Source organism: Ruditapes philippinarum, unplaced genomic scaffold, assembly GCF_026571515.1.
Source record: "Ruditapes philippinarum isolate M1 unplaced genomic scaffold, ASM2657151v2 ctg15432_1_1_1_1, whole genome shotgun sequence".
In the NCBI taxonomy this organism is placed as follows: Eukaryota; Metazoa; Mollusca; class Bivalvia; order Venerida; family Veneridae; genus Ruditapes; species Ruditapes philippinarum.
Window position 1 is genome coordinate 949 of NW_026862518.1, and position 19,452 is coordinate 20,400.

At 31.4% G+C, this 19,452-nt stretch overlaps 1 protein-coding gene across 1 annotated transcript; it reads left to right on the plus strand.

The window, feature by feature from the left end:
• Window positions 1-2,232: 2,232 nt before the first annotated feature.
• Window positions 2,233-18,828, plus strand: LOC132719350 (uncharacterized; the record flags this gene model as incomplete). Its single annotated transcript, XM_060703113.1, is given in 9 exon segments — window positions 2,233-2,748; window positions 5,812-5,882; window positions 8,665-8,776; window positions 10,158-10,597; window positions 11,715-11,897; window positions 12,161-12,231; window positions 12,736-12,823; window positions 13,682-13,722; window positions 18,676-18,828. Coding segments are annotated over 9 exon segments (1,181 nt in total), but the record flags the coding sequence as incomplete, so codon positions are not given.
• Window positions 18,829-19,452: the final 624 nt, after the last annotated feature.

The following is a 19,452-nucleotide window of genomic DNA, read 5'->3' on the forward strand; positions in this document are numbered from 1 at the left end:
CATAAGTCACATTTGACTTGTTTTCCAATCCACGAAATATATCAGTGTGTTTATATATGCTTACTGTACATATATATGTTGTAAAAATAGAAATAAAATATTGTTTAAACTAAAATATGAAAGTATATGATTGATAAAAACGTTGTAGTCCCGTAATATTATTGCGCAATATGCAAATAACTGCCGAAACGATTTACCGCTGTCGAAAAAGTAGGACAGCAAATTATACTATAATAAAGGTGTAAGCTCTGAGTTCCAAGAAATTATTAGTAGGAAATAAATATTTCTACATTATACAAAACATTATTATTAACAAATCGAAAGTTTTTCGTGACTCTAGAATAACTCGCGTATTAATAAAAGAAGAACTATTTTCGTGACTCATACCGCGGGTTTAGCTGAATATTCAGCAGTTATTAATAAATTAGATACAGTACAATAGTTAGTATAAATATCTATTTTTGAAAATGCATGTAACAAGAGGGTTTTTCAACACTTTACCACCATGTAGTCTTTCATGGTAATCTTTATTGAAGGAAGTTATAATATCAGTTCTACTTCCGATTCTTGTGGTTTGTTTACATATTTTTCTAGGTCACGATATGAGTTGACCTTCGCTATTCTAAAAAATAGATTCTACTTTACCTGTGCTGATTTTCGGACAGGCGATTAGGGAGTACACATTATACATGTAATAAACCAGCGGATACTTACTTTGTTCACATGCAATACTTTTAGAAATTCTATACAATTGTAAGAAGCAAACAAGTTGAAAATGGAATTCAGTGTGAAAATGAAAAGGACAACTAAACACTGTAGTGCTTAAGTGACATTCAAATTAAAATAAAACGATGTGCTCTGGCCCTTGTAAATAAAAAAAAATCTAAAAAATACACTATTAATTGCTGATGATTTTAACCAAAAATATTTTTAATGAAATATCCAAGAGAAATAAAAATACAAATGACTTATATTTTATTGTCTATATGCCCACTATGTCATAACACGAAGCAATTCTAAATAACATTCTCACATGTATATAATGTATTATGCTTGAAGTTTATTTGCATGGTTTTATTTTAGAAATATTTCGTTGACAGTTTTTATTTACATATCATTTCTTGGAATAAATCGATAAGGACACTGATTTACAAGTTTGACCAGAGTTTTTAGTCATAAATTTCATTCTGTATTTAAATGCTTGAAAGTAGAAAATCTGGATTATATCAGATTGAGACACAAAATATATTGCTCTACAAATCTCGAACTTGTATGGAACAAATTTTCTCTGTTATATATTTTGTATTTTATTTTTGTTTTTTTCTAAAAAAAAAATTAATGTCTCTCCGGTTCATGTCCGTCGCATTCAGTGCTGCAGCACTTTGATTCTCTATATTATCACACTAATTATATATCATTGAATAAACTTCTCTGTCAGTTCTACGTTCGCATGTACATGTACTAGCATCTACGTGCCTTGGTACAAGAACCGGGTAATTTATCCATGGCATTAAAGGGACTCCACTGAGGTTTAAAAGCCTAAAAACAACATTAGAATTTCTTACATAAATAAACTGGGGCCCTTTAAACAGAAAAATATGCAAAGATAGTTAAGAAATATACTTAAAAATAAATCGAAAATCGTAGTTTTATGCTTTTCTTAGCCTAATTTGAGTGAAAAGCGTTTAAACACTTTTCGTTTTGGGTCATTTGTTTACAATTTGAATAATTATTATGGAAAAACGAAGTGCGCGAATGATCTGAAAGTGTGCACAAAGATTCGTGGTCTACACCTACATCAAATGGTACATTTATCTGGAAAAAAATATTTTCAGTCCCATCATGTCAAAAAACCTCAATGGAGTCCCTTTAAGGTTCGTAAATTACTGTACCATTTCCCCTGCAATTATAGAGTATTTTTTCTTAAAGGGAAAACCTGAAAGTAAAACTTTCTTTCTAGGCTAAAGATATTACTGTTGCTCTATTACTTTATTAAAACAAACTGGAAAACGCATATTGACATTTAAATCTTTGTTCTAGCTACAAAATATTTCTATATTAATTCTAAATTGAATGTAGCCAAATTGCTAAACAGTTAATTTTTAATTACAAGTGAGACATAGTCGATTCGTTGTAAAACTAACAAAAAGCAAAACAGTTACTTACGTGTTTTTCTACGGAATGCCGTTAGGGCCATCGCCTATGAATGTGTTGATCTGGAACGCGATAGTCGATAGTACGATGGTGAAAACGCGAAATCACGAAACTACGATGATGAAAACGCGAAATTACGATGATGAAAACGCGATAGTACGATGGTGAAAACGCGACAGTACGATACTACGATGATGAAAACGCGATAAACTATCGTCTTTTCATCATCGTACTGTCGCGTTTTCACCATCGTAGTTCCGTGATTTCGCGTTTTCATCATCGTAGTATCGTACTGTCGTGTTTTTATCATCGTTCTATCGTGTTTTCATCACCGTACTGTCGTGTTTTCATCATCGTACTATCGCATTTTCATCATCGTACTATCGCGTTTTCATCTTCGTACTGTCGTGTTTTCATCATCGTTCTATCTTGTTTTCACCATCGTACTTTCGCGTTTTCATCATCGTACTATCGCGTTTTCATCATCGTAATGTTGCGTTTTCATCATCGTACTGTCGCCTTCCGGTGCGCATGCGCATAGCGAAGAATTTTCCCTCCATGTGACGATTAAAATGTCGGATTCAGAGTCAGAAGGTAAACATTTATTCTGATTCATAAATCTATTTACATTTGTTTATTTAACATCTTTGTTATTATTGAAATAAACTTTGCCGTCTTTCATCTTTGCTGTACAGTACAGTATGGATAAGTTTGTGTCTTAATTCTAATTAACTCGGGGCTGGCGAACACTTGTAGATTTTGTAACACATTCAAGTATACAACAGCAGTCAATGAATTTAAGATTTTGATTTTAATAGCCCTAATTCAGTTTTGAATTTATTCTACTAGATTCTATATATTTAACTAAATTTTCTGAAAATTTTTACTGGCCCGAACTATTTTTCACTGGCCCTGGGACATAAGATAATAATGGGCCAACGGGCCAGTTCTAAATTCGATGACAGCAACAGTAATTTCCCTTAGTTTAAAGTCCTACACTAATATCATTCTCAAAGTGACATTTTTCTATGTTCAGTGTCTGATTGATTTTCTTTTATCCCCATGCATCCGAACATGTTTATGTTAATATGTAATGGACAACTTTTAATAAACTTTTTTGCATTCCTTGAAATCTTGAACGAGTATGAAACTTACATATAAAACTTTGTATAAGTACGTATTTACAAAAATAAATTGGCCAGGCGCCGCACACGTACAGTACTAAAAAATTTTAACCGGCTTAGTGTTTACACTCTCAACATGTCTCCACCCTCTAGTGTCACGCCATATTGATTGACACCCCAAAACACAAAAATCATGCCTGTCAATATCGGCGACGTCTGATCTTTTACCGCCTAATATGCAAAGTAATCTCACTTAGCTGGCTCTAATAATTCGTGAAGGTCAAGGATTATGTGTAATGTTTATAGTTGTGGTGTTTATAAGGACATTGGAATTCGAATTCATGACGAAGGATTGTGTTTACCGTGCTTTAACAAATAAAATCTATGGAAGAGTAATTTGTTGGAACAAAGTAAGGTACCTGTCCAGCATTACCTTGTTTTCAATGTTGCTCTTTTACTTTAATTATTAATTGGAATATAAGTCTGGATGTAATACCTTTTCTCATTTTTATTCCAAAACTCATAGCAGCTTTTTGGCCCCTTTTTATATTGAATATAATTCGGTACAAGTAAGTAATGTTAATTTTAATATTTTATCAAAAAATTGAACTTCCCAACGTTTTCCATGACTCGTCTGAAAATATATAGTTCAAAGTATTGATTTACCTGAAATGGGGTCTCAGTTATTGCACCATGTATGGGCAATCAAGCTAGAATTCCCCATGTGTTGTTTATTTTTAAATGTCACAAGTTCTCTTAGGACATTAAAGTGACATTATGTTCATATTTTCATAGTCAAGTTGAGCTGAATTGACTTTTAAATATTTCAAAAGATTACTGTCAAAAATTAAATGGTGTTTGACCAACAGTTGATATTGGAAAATGTTTAAGATAAAATTATAAATACGCCTAAAATTTAAAAAGACTGCCTCACTCTTTTTTATAAACTATTAATAAAGAGTTATAGGTAAATTCTAATGTATCTTTACAGAATTTCATTTGGTTATGTGTGTTATTTTTTATTTATGTGAAATTGGAATTTCAAACAGTTAACATGTAACCAAAACCTTGTGTCTTTGTACATCTCACAACATCCCAAGTAATGAAGCACACTATGCAATTCTCCTGTCTGAGGAGAATATTCATTTTCTCAATTAAAATTTGCCTGTAAATTAAAATTAGTTTGTAAATTTAAGTTTTAGGGAAAGTTGGGATTTTCACTTAGGCCTAAAAAAATTGTTTGGTTAGGGTTACATCCTTTTCAAAAATAGGTAGAGTAGGTAGGCTTATTTTTTTTAATTTTATTTTTTATTAGGCTTTATATAAGAATGTTATTTTCATCATTGGAGAATGGTGTTAAAATTATCTTCTGTATAAGCATTTAAGGTTTTAAACTACATACTGAAAAGCAATTAAAAAAAATGAAAACATTTTTTTTTTTTTTTTAGATTTTCATTTGTTTTTCAAACTGACTATAAAAATGGTAGGGTTGGCGCCTATTCCGTAGGTGGGGTCGGGTAAACCGAACCAAATGTATTTTTTTTAGGCCTTATAACTTATAAGTCCAATACCCTTCATTCAATTGACTTAATACTTCACACAGTTGTTCAGGGCCATCACATGATGGTGTAAGATAACTCCATATTATTCTTTACACAGATTATTGCCCCTGATTGACTATAGAAGTTAGGTTAAAGTTTAGGGCAGGTTGGGATATTTATTAAAAACTTCTATACCATTTGTTCAATTGCCATAATACTTCACACGGTTGTTCAGGACCATCACACAATGAGGTTACATAACTCCATATCCTTAATATAAGTTATGGCCCCTGATTGACTTAGGTTAGAGTTTTAGGCAAGTGAAAGTTAAGGGCAAGTTGGGATTTTAATAAAAAAACTTCTATACCGTTCAATGTACTTAATAAAATTCAAAATTATTCATGACCATCTTACAACAAGAAACATAACTCCATTTTAACCCTAAATTCAAATTATGGCCCTTGATTTTTTTGTCTTTTGAATATTCTTAACCCAGGGTTGTCATTAACATTTTTTGCAGAAGGTTTGTTTTGAACTTGAGGCAGTCATTTCTGTCTTTATCATGCATAACAAAGAGTGTTTTCTTAGTTTTGAGGTGGCCCATAATGCATTTGAGACAGGCATTTTGGCCTCCTGCCGCCTCTTAATGACAACCCTGTAACCACATTTTCATAATGAGAAATTAAGTTATTTGAATGACTTGCGTCATTGATCAGGGGGGCTGGTGGGAGGGCAGCATCAAAATCCCCTTAAGTATCAATAATTTTAGTTAGGTTTGACATAAAGAGACCAAACTTGGTAATATAACATCATTATTGTATTCACTTCTTAGTCAAAGTGGCATAGTCAAGCACACTGGTTTACAACTGCTATTGTTATAATATGTTGTTACAATGTCATGTACTACAAAAAATCAGTAAGATATACCAGTACTTAAGTCCTGGTAGGTCTTTCTGATTTTTTTGTTTGCCTATCTTAAACTTTATTTCCAGATTCAAGCATTGGTGAACTTCTGAGGCGTCTCGGGTACGGGGAGTATGTGGCTGCATTTGAAGCTCAAAAGGTAGATAATTAGGGTTTTTCTTTATATTTAAAATGTGTAAATTGTATATAAATGATATTAATTTTTTTTAACTGCCTTTGGTCTGCAGGGGACTGTAAGATTATCTGGCTGCTGTCCCATATTAGGTTGGTACTACCGATAGTTTACTCTGCCTTTTTTCTTCTTTTGCTTTTTGATTTGTTTGGGTTGTCAGACCAAACAAATAATGGTAGCAAAGTTTCAGACCCTGATTCTGTTAATTGCTAATGCTGAAAGTAGTCAGCTTTTTTTTAAGCGGTTACTTCCCTTTATATGTACACTAACGCCGAAAAAATTCAGGGGAGATTACTGTGTAAAGATTGTCAAATGACAGGCGCATTAATTTTCAAGCAAAATAGTTCCGGAATGGTTAAAGATTTCTAATATTGTTTTATTTTTGATAGATATACATGCTTAATATAGTAAGCTTCATGATTATTTACATCTGTGTTAAAAAACAGGTTTAGTGTCAAAATAATAAGAGTTACAAACCCTAATTTAGAATAATATGGTTTTCTTCAGGCAGTTAACATATAACTTCACCGTGGCCGAGGGATTTGCACGCTCGCTTAGGAATTGAGAGGTCTGGAGTTCAAATCCCAGTTACGGCACCTCATTTTTTAAAAAATTGTTCAAGTCAAATAAACATTGAATTGAATATCAGTGTTGCAATTAGTCTTATAGCCAATTTACTACAATTAAAACGCTGGAGGAAAGTATTGGTGGCACTATACAAAAACAAATTGGTTTATAATCTCACAACCTTCACCTTTCTGACATTCTAAAACCCAAACAAATTCAGCACCTTCTGTGCTTTGATTTTAATATTCTCTGTGTTTCTTATTGTCTTTCTGTACATTGTTTATATAATCCACATACAACAACTTTATTACTTTTTCACCAAACACATGTCTTCCAGATGCTATTTACATGTAAGCTTCATGTACTTAAACTGTTACTTAAAACTACTCCAACTACATTACTTGGCAAATGTTGATCAAACTTGGATGTACGTAATTGTTCCTTAGGTGGTCCCTATCAACTAAGCTTTGGTAAGATTTTTATAAGTCTGTGCAGATATCTGGTTGCAGCCAAATGAAAAATTGTTTTTCTGAATATATGCAAAGCATGAAGATTTGATGTTTGGCAATTACATCATGTGGCTAATTTACCTTTCATGCATATAAAAGTAAACTATAAAAGGTTAACAGTACTATGAAAGGTCATATTTTGTGGAATACTTTTTTCAAAACTGCAAGTTAGGCCATCCTTATGGCTTAAAAAAATGTTTGTTTGCAGTAACCCGACCCAGAATTTTCAAGGTGGGTAGGTAGGTCGATTTTTTTATTATTATTGAGCTGTACTCCCAAATAAACATGGAATTTCAAAATCTGGACAAATATATGCTTTGATAATCTGGTAACAATTAATAAATTGATAACTGAATTCTAATTTAATAAGAACTACATTTTGTTTCTTCTATTAACCTTTAAAAGAACAAAAACAAAGCACAAGGCATAATTTTCTGATTCCCAAAAAAAAAATTATTCAGACCATGAAAAAAAAAATTTGAGTAGGGGCAAATTTTGTGAGTTGGTCGCGTTACTGCAAACAAACATTTTTTTAAGGATGGCCCTATTGTTTAAGTTTTATCTACAATAGGGATAACTATAGGATAATAAAGTTGACTCTCCTAAACACAATTGTAATGATTCTCACAGGTCTTTTCATATGAAAGTCAAACTATTGAATTTTCTCCTGCTTCTTAAGCTGGGAAACTGTGACATGGAAAATAATTATATCAACACTTTTTTAAATAGATTTGTGAGTGTTTTTTTTTAATAAAATCTGTATGCAAATCATTTTACCTGATAATTTCAGTACTGGTTAGTATGTCTGGTTAGTATGTCGCTGCACTCTCACAGATTAACCGTTTTTTCAACTTTTATATTTTTTGTTATAGAATGAGCCAACTTTTGTGTAAATGTCTGGAAACCATTGACAATACAAGATTGCTGACAAAAGATCAGACTGCAGTTTTTTTATGTTTATGTTCGATAATTGATAGTTTATGGCTAAAAGTGTTACTAACGCTTTAAGAAAAAAAACAAGTTTTGGGATTTCAAATATATTCTGTTGTGAGTCATATGATGTATGTGACTGATCTGAAGCAATTGATACCCAAAAAATTCAAAACTATAAACCTGTGAGAGTGCAGCTTTACTTATACTTCTTTGAAATTGAAATTATATAAATAAGAGTACTATTGAAGACTCAGACTGACCCAGTGACCTACAATTGGATAAAGGTGCACTTTTACAGATACATGAAGACCAATTTAACAACTTTTTTTATTCATATATATTTTTTTTGGATTGAGCCCATTTTTGCATTATGCCTGGAAAACTGAATTATACAAGACTGCTGACAAAATTATCATATTGCATTATTTCTTATTTGCGTTTGAAATTTAATGTTTTCGCTTTACCAACACTTTTTGGAAAAAAAATTCTTTGTGCAGTTTTCAAAACTTATAATTGAGAGTTGTTTATTTTGTGGGTTATCTTATATGACTGAATAAATGAATGCATTGATAACAAAATCAGCTGATTCTGAGACAAAAACTTACAGTCAAACTGTGAGTGAACAGATGTATGCTCAATAAACCATTTCAACCACTTTTATCAGTTTGTGTGCTGATTTCAGATTTATATTGGATGACTTTTGAATGGCAAATTGCATTTCTGTATTTCTTTTATTCCAGATCAGCATTGAGCAAGTAGAGTTCATGACCGAAGATGATTTTCAAAAAGTGGGCCTTCATACAGTTGGAATGCGCCTGAAAATAAAGCAGGCTTTCCGGAACTTTTTAAAAGGTAGGAGTAAATTGAATAACAATTATTAGAAATTAGTATTTGTATGAGTTAAAAATCAATATATTATTGAGTGCGGTGGTACATGTACTTGACTTGAGTTTAAAAATGAGTGAGCCTTTTGTAGTGATTGGCCTATCATCGGATACAATCAATTAACTACATGCAAAGTTCAACCGATACCAATAATCAATTATGTTTCTTGTCATCGATTAATTGGTAGGAATATTTCAAACTATTAAACCAGAGTAAAATGCAAAGTGATTTGAAAGGGGAGTTTTTCATTTTACAAAATTTGGCTCATCAGTAAAAATTAAATCATCCTTTTTTCAAAACCATTGATAAGTCAGTGGTCTAGAAAACCTAAATAAATTACTGAAATCAGGGTAAGACGTTAAGTGAACTTTATATGAATATTGCAGTTTGCCTATAATTTTGTTAAAAAGACTACTTAAATGTTTTTCATTTTTGACAGGTATTTGATATTATATACATAATTGGCAAAACAAACACATTGCAAGTGTTTAACAAAAATAAACTGAACCATTTATTATTTTGATCAATGAGAAAAAAATCTTACCAATATCAACCGTTAAAGGGGCTGTACTCTATGATAAAATAGTGGGGAAAAAAGAAAATTGTTTAAAAAAGACACAAACTTGGCATTGATGTGTACAAGGCATTGAAACTGAAGTACCACATAGATAACAATTTATATAAGTTGAGCAGTTATTTTGTATTTTCCATTATAAAAGATCACTGGGTATGTCTACCAGTTAGAATTTATTCCTAGTATGCGTGATTGGCTATTCGGTGTTATCACATGATATTACCGAGGTAGGTGTATAGCTTAATTATGTCACCCAATTAGAGTAAGCCGTCGTAGCTCAGTGGATACGATGCTGGACTGTAATGTTGGCAACACAGGTTCGAACCTGGTCTCCGACACAATTTTTTTTTTTTTACAATTTTTAGTACTTTTTTTTACATTTATGATATCAAAGCGTAACACATTCTATTAGATAATTGTCTTGAGATTCGTTACAGAAAAAAATCTCTTTTTTTGTGCCAATCTGGTGTACAGTCCCTTTAAAAAGATAGCAGTTTTGAACTAATGTGCCATTATGAGCATATTGGCAAAGAAGAATAACTCTGCCTCTTTTTAAAAGGTCTGAGAGCTGATCAAAATATTAAGATAAAACTAAAATTCACTATTTAAAATTGTACTTAATAAATGAATCAATGTAAAATTCAATATTTAGCTTCACATCCCTGTGCATCAAGGCCAAATTTTCCTGAAATGTTCATTATATACCAATAATACCAATATAAAACCTGAAAAATATGTATTTATATTACAGAGTTGGTTATTTTGCATTTACAGGAAATCCCCAATCCCAAGTGGTGGACAAGTTTAGAGAACTTTCACAATCTAGAAAGAAAAGAAGGGCAGTGCACAATGAAAAACGCAATATCAACAGAAATGAAAAGCTGAGGAGGCGATTATATGTAGGCTGGAAACACCAGACCAAAGCAACTGGTTCTTTCAAAGTTGTATCTGCTAGCAAGGGTGGGGGTCAACAAACATTGGATGTCAGAAAAGAAAGCTCCTATACTGAACTGGTTAAGTTGATATGTGATTGCTATTTCCCAAATGGTTACAGCAAATGGCAGGATTTGAATCTGAATGATGTAACATATTTCATCGGGAACTTCACTGGTGAACCAGTACCAACAATGGATGGTGATTTCACATTCGCCAAGTACCTGTCTAAACAAGCGTCTTACCCCGTGAGATTGTACCTTCACACTGAAACAGTACATGTAAGTGATATAAATCATCAATAAATAGTGTAAGGTAAATGGAAAGCAATGACTGCTTTGCATGTATGAAATGTACATTCTGTTGTGATATTTAATTAAAGGCTTAACATTTTGGTTGCATCTATATATTTTTTTTATATGATCTGTATACTGATAAAAAGCACACTCCTGCATATTTTAAATTGGATTTTTTTTTGTGACAAAGATGGATGTGGGGCATTTTTAAGTTGGTTCTGAAATCTACAAATGCAATATAATTATATTTTAAATTGAATTGGTATATAAATCATTAGTCATAGTGCAATGACAATCACCAAAAAGGAGGCTCAGAAAAAAAAAGAAGGCAATGTTTTTCTGCCCCCCCCCCCCCCATAAGGGTTTGGGCATAAAGATTTACCCTTGTCTATCTGTCTCATGTTGTGTTGCATGAAGCTTAAAAAGTATTTGCCCTAGAGTCATGAAACTTTACAGGAATATTGGTCAGCATGTGTAGTTGTGCACCTGCGTGTTTGCATGTAGATTAATTCTGTTTTTTTTAGAGTTACGACCCTTGACTTAGTAAAAATTTTCAATTTGTTGTAAGTGCAGCTCAAAAAGTAGTTTACCTAGAGTCATAAAACTTAAAAGGAATGTTAGTCAGCATTTGCAGTTGTGCACCTGGAGTTTTGCTTGTGGATTAACTCTGTTTTGTTAGAGTAACTGCCCTTGATTTAGTAAAAATTTGTAATTTTCATCTTGTGTTGCATGTAGCTAAAAAAATATGTGACATATAGTCGTGAAACTTTACGGAAATGTTGATCAGCATGTGCAGATATGCACCTGGTGTTTTGCTTGTAGATTCATTCTGTCTTGTGAGAGTTATTGCCCTTGACATAGTAAACAAAATAATAATTTGTTGATCAGCATGTGTCTTTATGCATCTTGTATTTGGTATTTGTAGAGTTTTTTTTTGCCTTTGTCTAAGAAAAGGATTTTCAGTTTTCAACTTGTGTCACATGTAGCCTAAAAACAATTAACCTAGAGTCAGTAGATTTACAAAACAGTGGAGTGTGGGGGCACCAGTGTCCTATGGACACATTTCTAGTCTTCCAATATTCAGTTAAATGTATCTTTCCAGCAACAGGAGCCATCAGTTGTGCAGATACAGTCACACATGACAACAGCCCAGGTTCCGCTGTCACAAGTAACAAGTGAATCAGCTTCAACAACACAGGCATCTGAATCAGGACAGGGGCCACTAAACTACACAGATGCAGGTACACCTACAGTCCAGTTTCAACAACGCAGATCTTTATCACTGGTGAGCTTTTTCTATGTAACAGCTTTACAATTATTACAATAATATAATACAATAATTAAGCATATTATCATATCTGTGTGTCTTCCTCTTTGACTTTTGAGGGGCAAAGACAGAAAGAAAAGAAATGGCAGAAATTATCAGCCATGAATAAGGCTATAAAACCCAATCTTGGTAAACCAAGGGTTCAATTGCTTTTTCACAGACATGTTATCTAGCCTTGTAAATGGAAATTACCATTACAATTATCACTTTTTTTCTTTCAGTCTGGCAGGGCAAGAACAAATGACCATCCTTCTATATCAGCCAGATTTAACAAGCCTGGTGATATCTCTAGGTATAACTCTATGTTTCATAAATTGATTCATATGGTGATTGATTTGTCATAATTATGTGCGTAATGTTGTTGCTTGCCAAAATACAACAAAGCCTAAGATGGTGCTTTATCGTCTTGTCATGACATGTTGCAAGCAAAGCACACCAAACAGTATATTGTTAATGTCACATTGCACATGCAGTTTTATATATTTCACTAGCTTCAAGTTTAAATGGCAATAACTATATATGTTGTGCTACAATGCAACATGCAAAAGTGTAACAAATCAGCCACCATAGATTAATGTCAACTTTCTCATAATAATTTAGAAAATCATGAATGTTAATTTTATGCTTTTCACTGTTTATGTTATGCTTTACACTGGATTACTGTTTTATTTGAAAATGTTTAAAATAACATATTATGTTACATGTTACATAAGTTCTTACAAAGTCACTTTCAATTAATATTTAATAAGGTATTTTGACATGTTACTATTGCCAAAACAACTATGCTTGTTTTCAGTCCTATAGAAGTTACTGATTATTTTGATGGTGAAGATGAAACGATTGATAATACTAAGGATGCAGAAACACTTGGAACTGAAATTGTGGTAAGCCATTTTTTGTGTAAAAATATTGTGTTGTGATATTGTTAACACCTTCACTGCCATACTGTTATTTTCGGCCTATTTGCCATATGGACGGCTTTTGCCGTCTCTATAATAATCATAATAATAAATTAATAATAATAATAAAATAATGATAATATAAAGAAAATTATACCATCGACAATAATTATAATTATACTAGCATATTTGGAAACATATTTAACTATCATAATACTAGTAACAAATAATAATAATAATTATATCAATTAATAATATAGTAATTTCTTAGAAAACCCTCTGGCAAATAGGTGATCAATAAAACATTAAACCCTCTGGCAGCGAAAGGGTTAAATATTATGCATTGGACTTTCCTGTGAAGTTACAAGGACAGGAAGAATGGTTTGATTGAATCTTTGGCATTTTGAGGCAAAGACAAAACAACATGATAAAAATAGAGTGCCGACACAAAGATTTCTACCCATCAACACTATATTTTAACAGAAGAAAATCTCGGGTCTTTGCCTGTTAAAATGCTATTATTTCGTTTAATAATTACTTATAGTGTCATTGCCCTAAATAGTCAAAGGCAGAGGCACGTTAATATGCTCAATTATTGTGTCTTTGCCTTCGACTTTTGATGGGCGAAGACCCCAAGACATAAAATGGCAAAAACCAGTCACCATTCATTAAAATTTGAAATTGTCTTGAATACTACATAAGAATTTAATTTAATTTCATTGTTGAAAGATTTTTTGGGCCATGATTTATAAAATACTTTTCTTTTTAATTTATAACAATCAAATTACACCAGTAAAAAGACAAATGTGTGTTTGATTTGTTTTCTTTGATTATAAAACAAAGGAGCAAGGGCAAAGAAATATGGACATGACAGGGAGTGTTAGGTATTGTTAGTGCATGCAGTTATAGTTATGTTCAAGTTAATTTTCTGCTAGCTCTTCTTTATTTTGAAAAGAAATAAGAAGTATTGGCTAAATAAACTCCTGTTGTTGTTCCCAAAACTTGAATATAGATCATAACAGTTAAGATTCTTTATGTATTGCATTCATAATTGGCCATAATAACACTTGGGACAAGCCCGTAAAGTAAATTAGACTAAACTTGACCTTCATTCATAAAGACCTTGACATTGAAGATTATATATCTAATTATTGCTTGATTTTTGTTATAATTGCCTATATAACTTGATTTTAATGGATTTTCTTCATACTTTGAATGCAACAATCTTCTAGGATAGACTTTTAATGAAACCAAACAGACTTTGACGTTCATTCTTAAATAATCTTAAACCTTGAAGGTAAAATTATTGTAATTTTTTTTTGCTGTAAGTGGCTATAACTTTTAATTACTACATCAACTTCATATTAAGACATAACATTATTGTAAGACCTTTATATATACCATATTCAAATTGTGTTTGACTCATTATGACCTTGACCTGAAGGTCAATTTATTGGAATTTTACATAATTTTGCTATAATTAACTATATTATTAAACTTGGTACATAATAAATGGGTTATCCTCATACTTTGACAAAACAAACTTTACAATTATACCTTGTAAATGGGTGATTTGACCTTGAGCTTCAAATGACCTTTACTTTCAAGGTTAAATTATTGAATTTATGTGGGGGGTGGCCAAGTGGTTAATCTGTTGGACTAGTAATCTAAGTATTGGTGGCTGTATGGGTGCTTACCCCATCAGGGACAAGCAATTGTTTCCTTGAGCAAGAAATTTACACTCATTGCTCAGTACTGGTTGGTTCAAGGAACGGATTCAAGAGACTGTTTCAATACGCTTATAGCTTCAAACCCAGTCAAACTAAAATAAATTAGTATAAACGAAATTACATGTATTTAATTATGGTATAATTGTTAAAATTTTTGTTATTTATGTACAGATAAGATTTATACTTGAACAAAACAAGACTTGCTAACAAACAAACAAATTGAATTGTTTAGATATGACCTTAACCTTTTATTGACCTTGACCATGAAGGTCAGATTATTGGATTTTTATTAAAGATATACTATGCTCAAATTTGATATTAAAAATATTGACAATTGCTACAGTCTGTCAGACTCTTTGTAAATATAAAATAAACATATTTTGACTTAAAACAAAGTAGATAAGTTATGTTTACAAGTCTACACACTATAGGTTGTCACAATATGAATACATGTATATAGTGTCATTAAAAAAAAAGGCAGTTTTTTAAGAAAAGGCAAACTTTACTTGACAACGCAGCTTTCAATACATAGTTAAATCATTATGTTATTTAAGTTAGACATATTCAGTAAGAATTTCATAGATTTCAATAAGTTTCTGTGGTTAAAATATTTTAATCAATGATGAGAAAAGTATATCTTTAAATTTTCATAATTTCCTGATTTATGTACAGATTTGATTGATACTTGGACAAAACAAGATTCATTAAGAAGTTACCCCGATCTTTAGTTAACCTTGACTTGCTAGGTCAAGTTAATGAAATTCTCTTTTTTTATACACAAGTCCACTTTTTGTTTAGAGCATATCACCTACATGCATGGAGGGATTTTAATGAAACTTCATAGAAATATTCACCACTATGAGAAGCCGTGTCACGGGCATGAACAATATCTCTAGATCAGAGGTCAAGGTCACACAAAGAGGTCATTGGAAAACTAAACTTCTACATGCATAGTAGGATTTCAATATTACTTCACTCAAATGGTCAAAGTTCAAATGAAAGTATAAAATGTGTATATAGTCCTCTTTTATTTAGGAATTGTAACACAAATGGTCATTGTTATGACAACATCTGTGACACATGTAATTTAGGTCAAGGTCACTGAAGGTAATGAAAAATAAAAATTTGTCTAGAGCATAACTCCTACACACATTGAGGGATTTAATGAAACTTCATAGAAATGTACACCACTATGAGAAGCCATGTTGCTGGCATGAACAAGATATCTAGATCAAAGGTGAATAGAGGTGATTGAAAGAATGCTTGTCCAGAGCAAAGCTTCTACATGCATAGAGGGATTTCAATATTACTTTGCCTAAATGTTCACCAATGTGAGGTGTAAATGTCAAGTATCATGTTAAATTTACATGTCAATTAACAGTTAATTAAACAATTGTTAAATCAGAAAATTGATTATTGTTGTTATGATTAACTTTCTGCTATAGATCTAGTTCTAGTTTAGTTGTTTATTCAAAGTTTATTTCCCATATTGTTTTCAAAGTTTATTTCCGAAATTGGTTTGAGTGTAATTTTATTAAATTGCTTTGCTTAGTGCTTTGTATTTTTATCATTATTGAAGACAAAGCCATGACCTATTGATAGATGAATTTATGATGCTTAATTATATCAAAAGGATATTAATACATAATTCTAACACTATTGGAAATTTTTCTATATGTGATGTCACAATGTAGCGCCAAACAGCATGTGCACGACAATGAAATAAAGTACACTATTTTAATGTCGCAAAACAAGTTAAGTTTTACATTTATTTCACTTTTAATAATTTGTATTTTGCTTGAAAATTATAGAGAAAATTATAGAAAATTATTATGAAATAAAATAAACAAACAAAATTATATCAATGTTTTCAAAATTCATTATTCTCAAAATGTTTCTACACACGGTAGATTTGACAGTTTTTTTTCAACCATCAGGAACAGCTTTTAAAGAACGTTTCTATTGGAAACTCTGAGGCGAAAACAAATTTAACCACCAAACATAAAGTCCAACTATATAATAATAATTATATTTTTTCTTGATGTGTTAGAATGGAAATATATATTAATTCTTCGTGCATTATTGTATAATAATGCACGTTTTTCGTTCAAATGCTTTGTAATTAATCACTCAGGCCTAATCGACCTTCGTGATTATATTACTACACATTTGAACTCAAACCGTGCATTATTCTACAACAATGCACTCATAATTGATATCTATTTCCTAAATAAAAAGTAAATATCTAAATCTTCTTACTGCAAGTGTCTACATAATAACTACAGTATCTATAGAAAGAAAATGTCAATGATTATAAGCTGTGGTTCTTGAGTTCTTATTCAGACAACATCTTAGGTTTTTGGTATGAAACATAATGTCTAAGGTGAGCCTCCTTAAGAAATTGTACAAATTATACAAATGTGCAAAGTAAAAACTTACCTCTAAAGCTACAAGAGCTAAAGCTTTTTTTAGTCCCCTATCGATTTAACCGGGGGGGACTTTAGGTTTAATTTACTGGAATAACCAGCATTTTTTAAACTGTAAAATAAAGAGAAAAATCACTGTATTATTAGTCTGTTGTCACTGTATGAAATTATAGTGTAATCTATCATATATTTTGTAACTTCTAAATGGTTTGAGGTAAAAGTTAGATAGTTTGGACTAGACCTTCAAGTAGACCGTGAATATTAATCTTGATCTTTAAAGGTCAAATCATTGAATTTCCCTGGATTTTTGCTACAACAATAGAACTATAAGTCAAAGTTAAATGGACTTGTATATGATAAAAACTTTATCATAAACTTCCACTAAAATGTGCCATTTTTACATTCATTTTTTGCAGTATCATGCAATTGTAACTATCAAGTCACTTAATGACATTTTTCCTAATCACTGTGTGCAATGCCATTTTGAATGTTCCAATATATTTCCCAGTACACAAATCTAAATCAAGCAATGGTACTCTGCACTTCTAGATTTTTTTGTTATTGCCTTTTGTTACTTTTCATACTTAACAGACTTGACCAGAGCATACCTTGGTCACTATAAGTTTGATTGACTCCAAATATTGTATGCAAGCTTTTTTCATTGAACTGAAGTGCAGTGGACAAGAATCCATCTCAGTCCACCATTTGATTTGTCAGTGTAAAATTTTTCCACAGTATTTTTAATTTTGATAATATATATGTAATAGTTTTGTAGTTTGATATTTCTTAGCATGTAAAAAATATATTTAAAGGGAAAATTGCTTCATATATAGTTGTTGAGTATTTACATTGTACATTAAAATAAAGGGAAGTAATAATAAACATTTCGTTTTCAAATGAAACATAACTTTGACATTAAATTGTTTTTGTTATTGTTAAAACAGTATATAATTATGTAATTCTGATGATTGGTTAAAAATTTGGTATACTTTGAGAAATTTTAAAACCATTGTAAACATTATATTGTGAGTTAAATATAAACTCCTGTTTGCATCACTGTAATGTAATAGGTGGATTTCACAGGTCCTAAGTTTGTTGTAAGGTAATGGTAACACCTTGATAGGCTACACTGCTGCTGGTGAAGTTGTGCTAATTAACACTTCAGAAATTATATTTGATGAAATCATATTGAGATAAATTAAACATTGGGAATATTATCTTATTGCACAAAATTAAATGTCATCAATTTGATCTGTTTTGTTGTTACTTTTGCTAAATTAGGCCCAATGTTCGAACCATTCGGGACTGTAGTCACCCCATAAACTAATCTGGCTACATATATATAACAGTTTTATCCTGACATGACAATGTACAAATACCACTAAAGTAAAAGGTACATGAACATTGCAAGAGCAATGTTTATAAATAATCTATATTTTAAGAAGAAAATGCCTAACTGACATCTGCAATTTTGACAGGGCAACGCATTCAACTCACAGATTTCTAGTTTGTATTAAATGCATTTAACCTGATCTTTTGATATTAATGAATGTAGTTATATATACTTATGCTTATGTTAAATTATAAACCGCCAATTATAGAACTTGGCAATGAATGTGAAAAATGTGTATGCCAATAAAGTATATGATTATTTGATTGATATAAGGTTTATAATTTGCAGTACTGTGACTGAGGATTGTCCAATTTGTGCTAAATCTATAGATGTGACCTTATTAGAAACTCATGCCTCTACATGTGGTGAAGATGATCTTGAGGTAGATATTCCTCCAGGGATGTGTGTAGACAAGGAAGCAGAGATTGAGGACTTGGAGCAGTAAGTTAAAAAAAAACAATTCTTCCATAAAAAATTGATGATGTCATTATATGTATTGGTTGAGGGAATTTTGATTTGAGGACTAAAGGAACTCCACTGAGGTTTATTAGGCTTTATTGCATGCTTTTCGGTGGTTTATAGAAATGTTTGAAACAGTGATATTACCACTTTGATAATTTCACTGATTTGAATTTAAGCCCCTTACGTTGTTTCAGTGAAATACCAGCGTGCACAGTACTGGGTACCAATTTGATGACGTCACGTTTTATTATTATTTGGCGCGCTTTCATTCAGTATTTGGTTTAATGTCTTTTTAAAACGTTTCTTTGCATGTAATAAAAAGAAAATTTGTTTAGTTTAGTGTAAGATCGAAATATGTTTCACCTAATGAACACCAAATGTTAATATTTCACTTGTGGCTGCGCCACTCGTGATATATACCTTTTTGGTGCTTACTCGGTGAAATATATTCCGATCTTACACTTAACTAAACAAATATCCTCTATAAAAACATAAAATTTTAATTTTTTCACATAGATCATCATGAGCACTTAAAACAGAAATATAAATAAAATATAATTAAGAAAATTACAAGTAACATTGAAAATCGTAAGTTTGTGATAT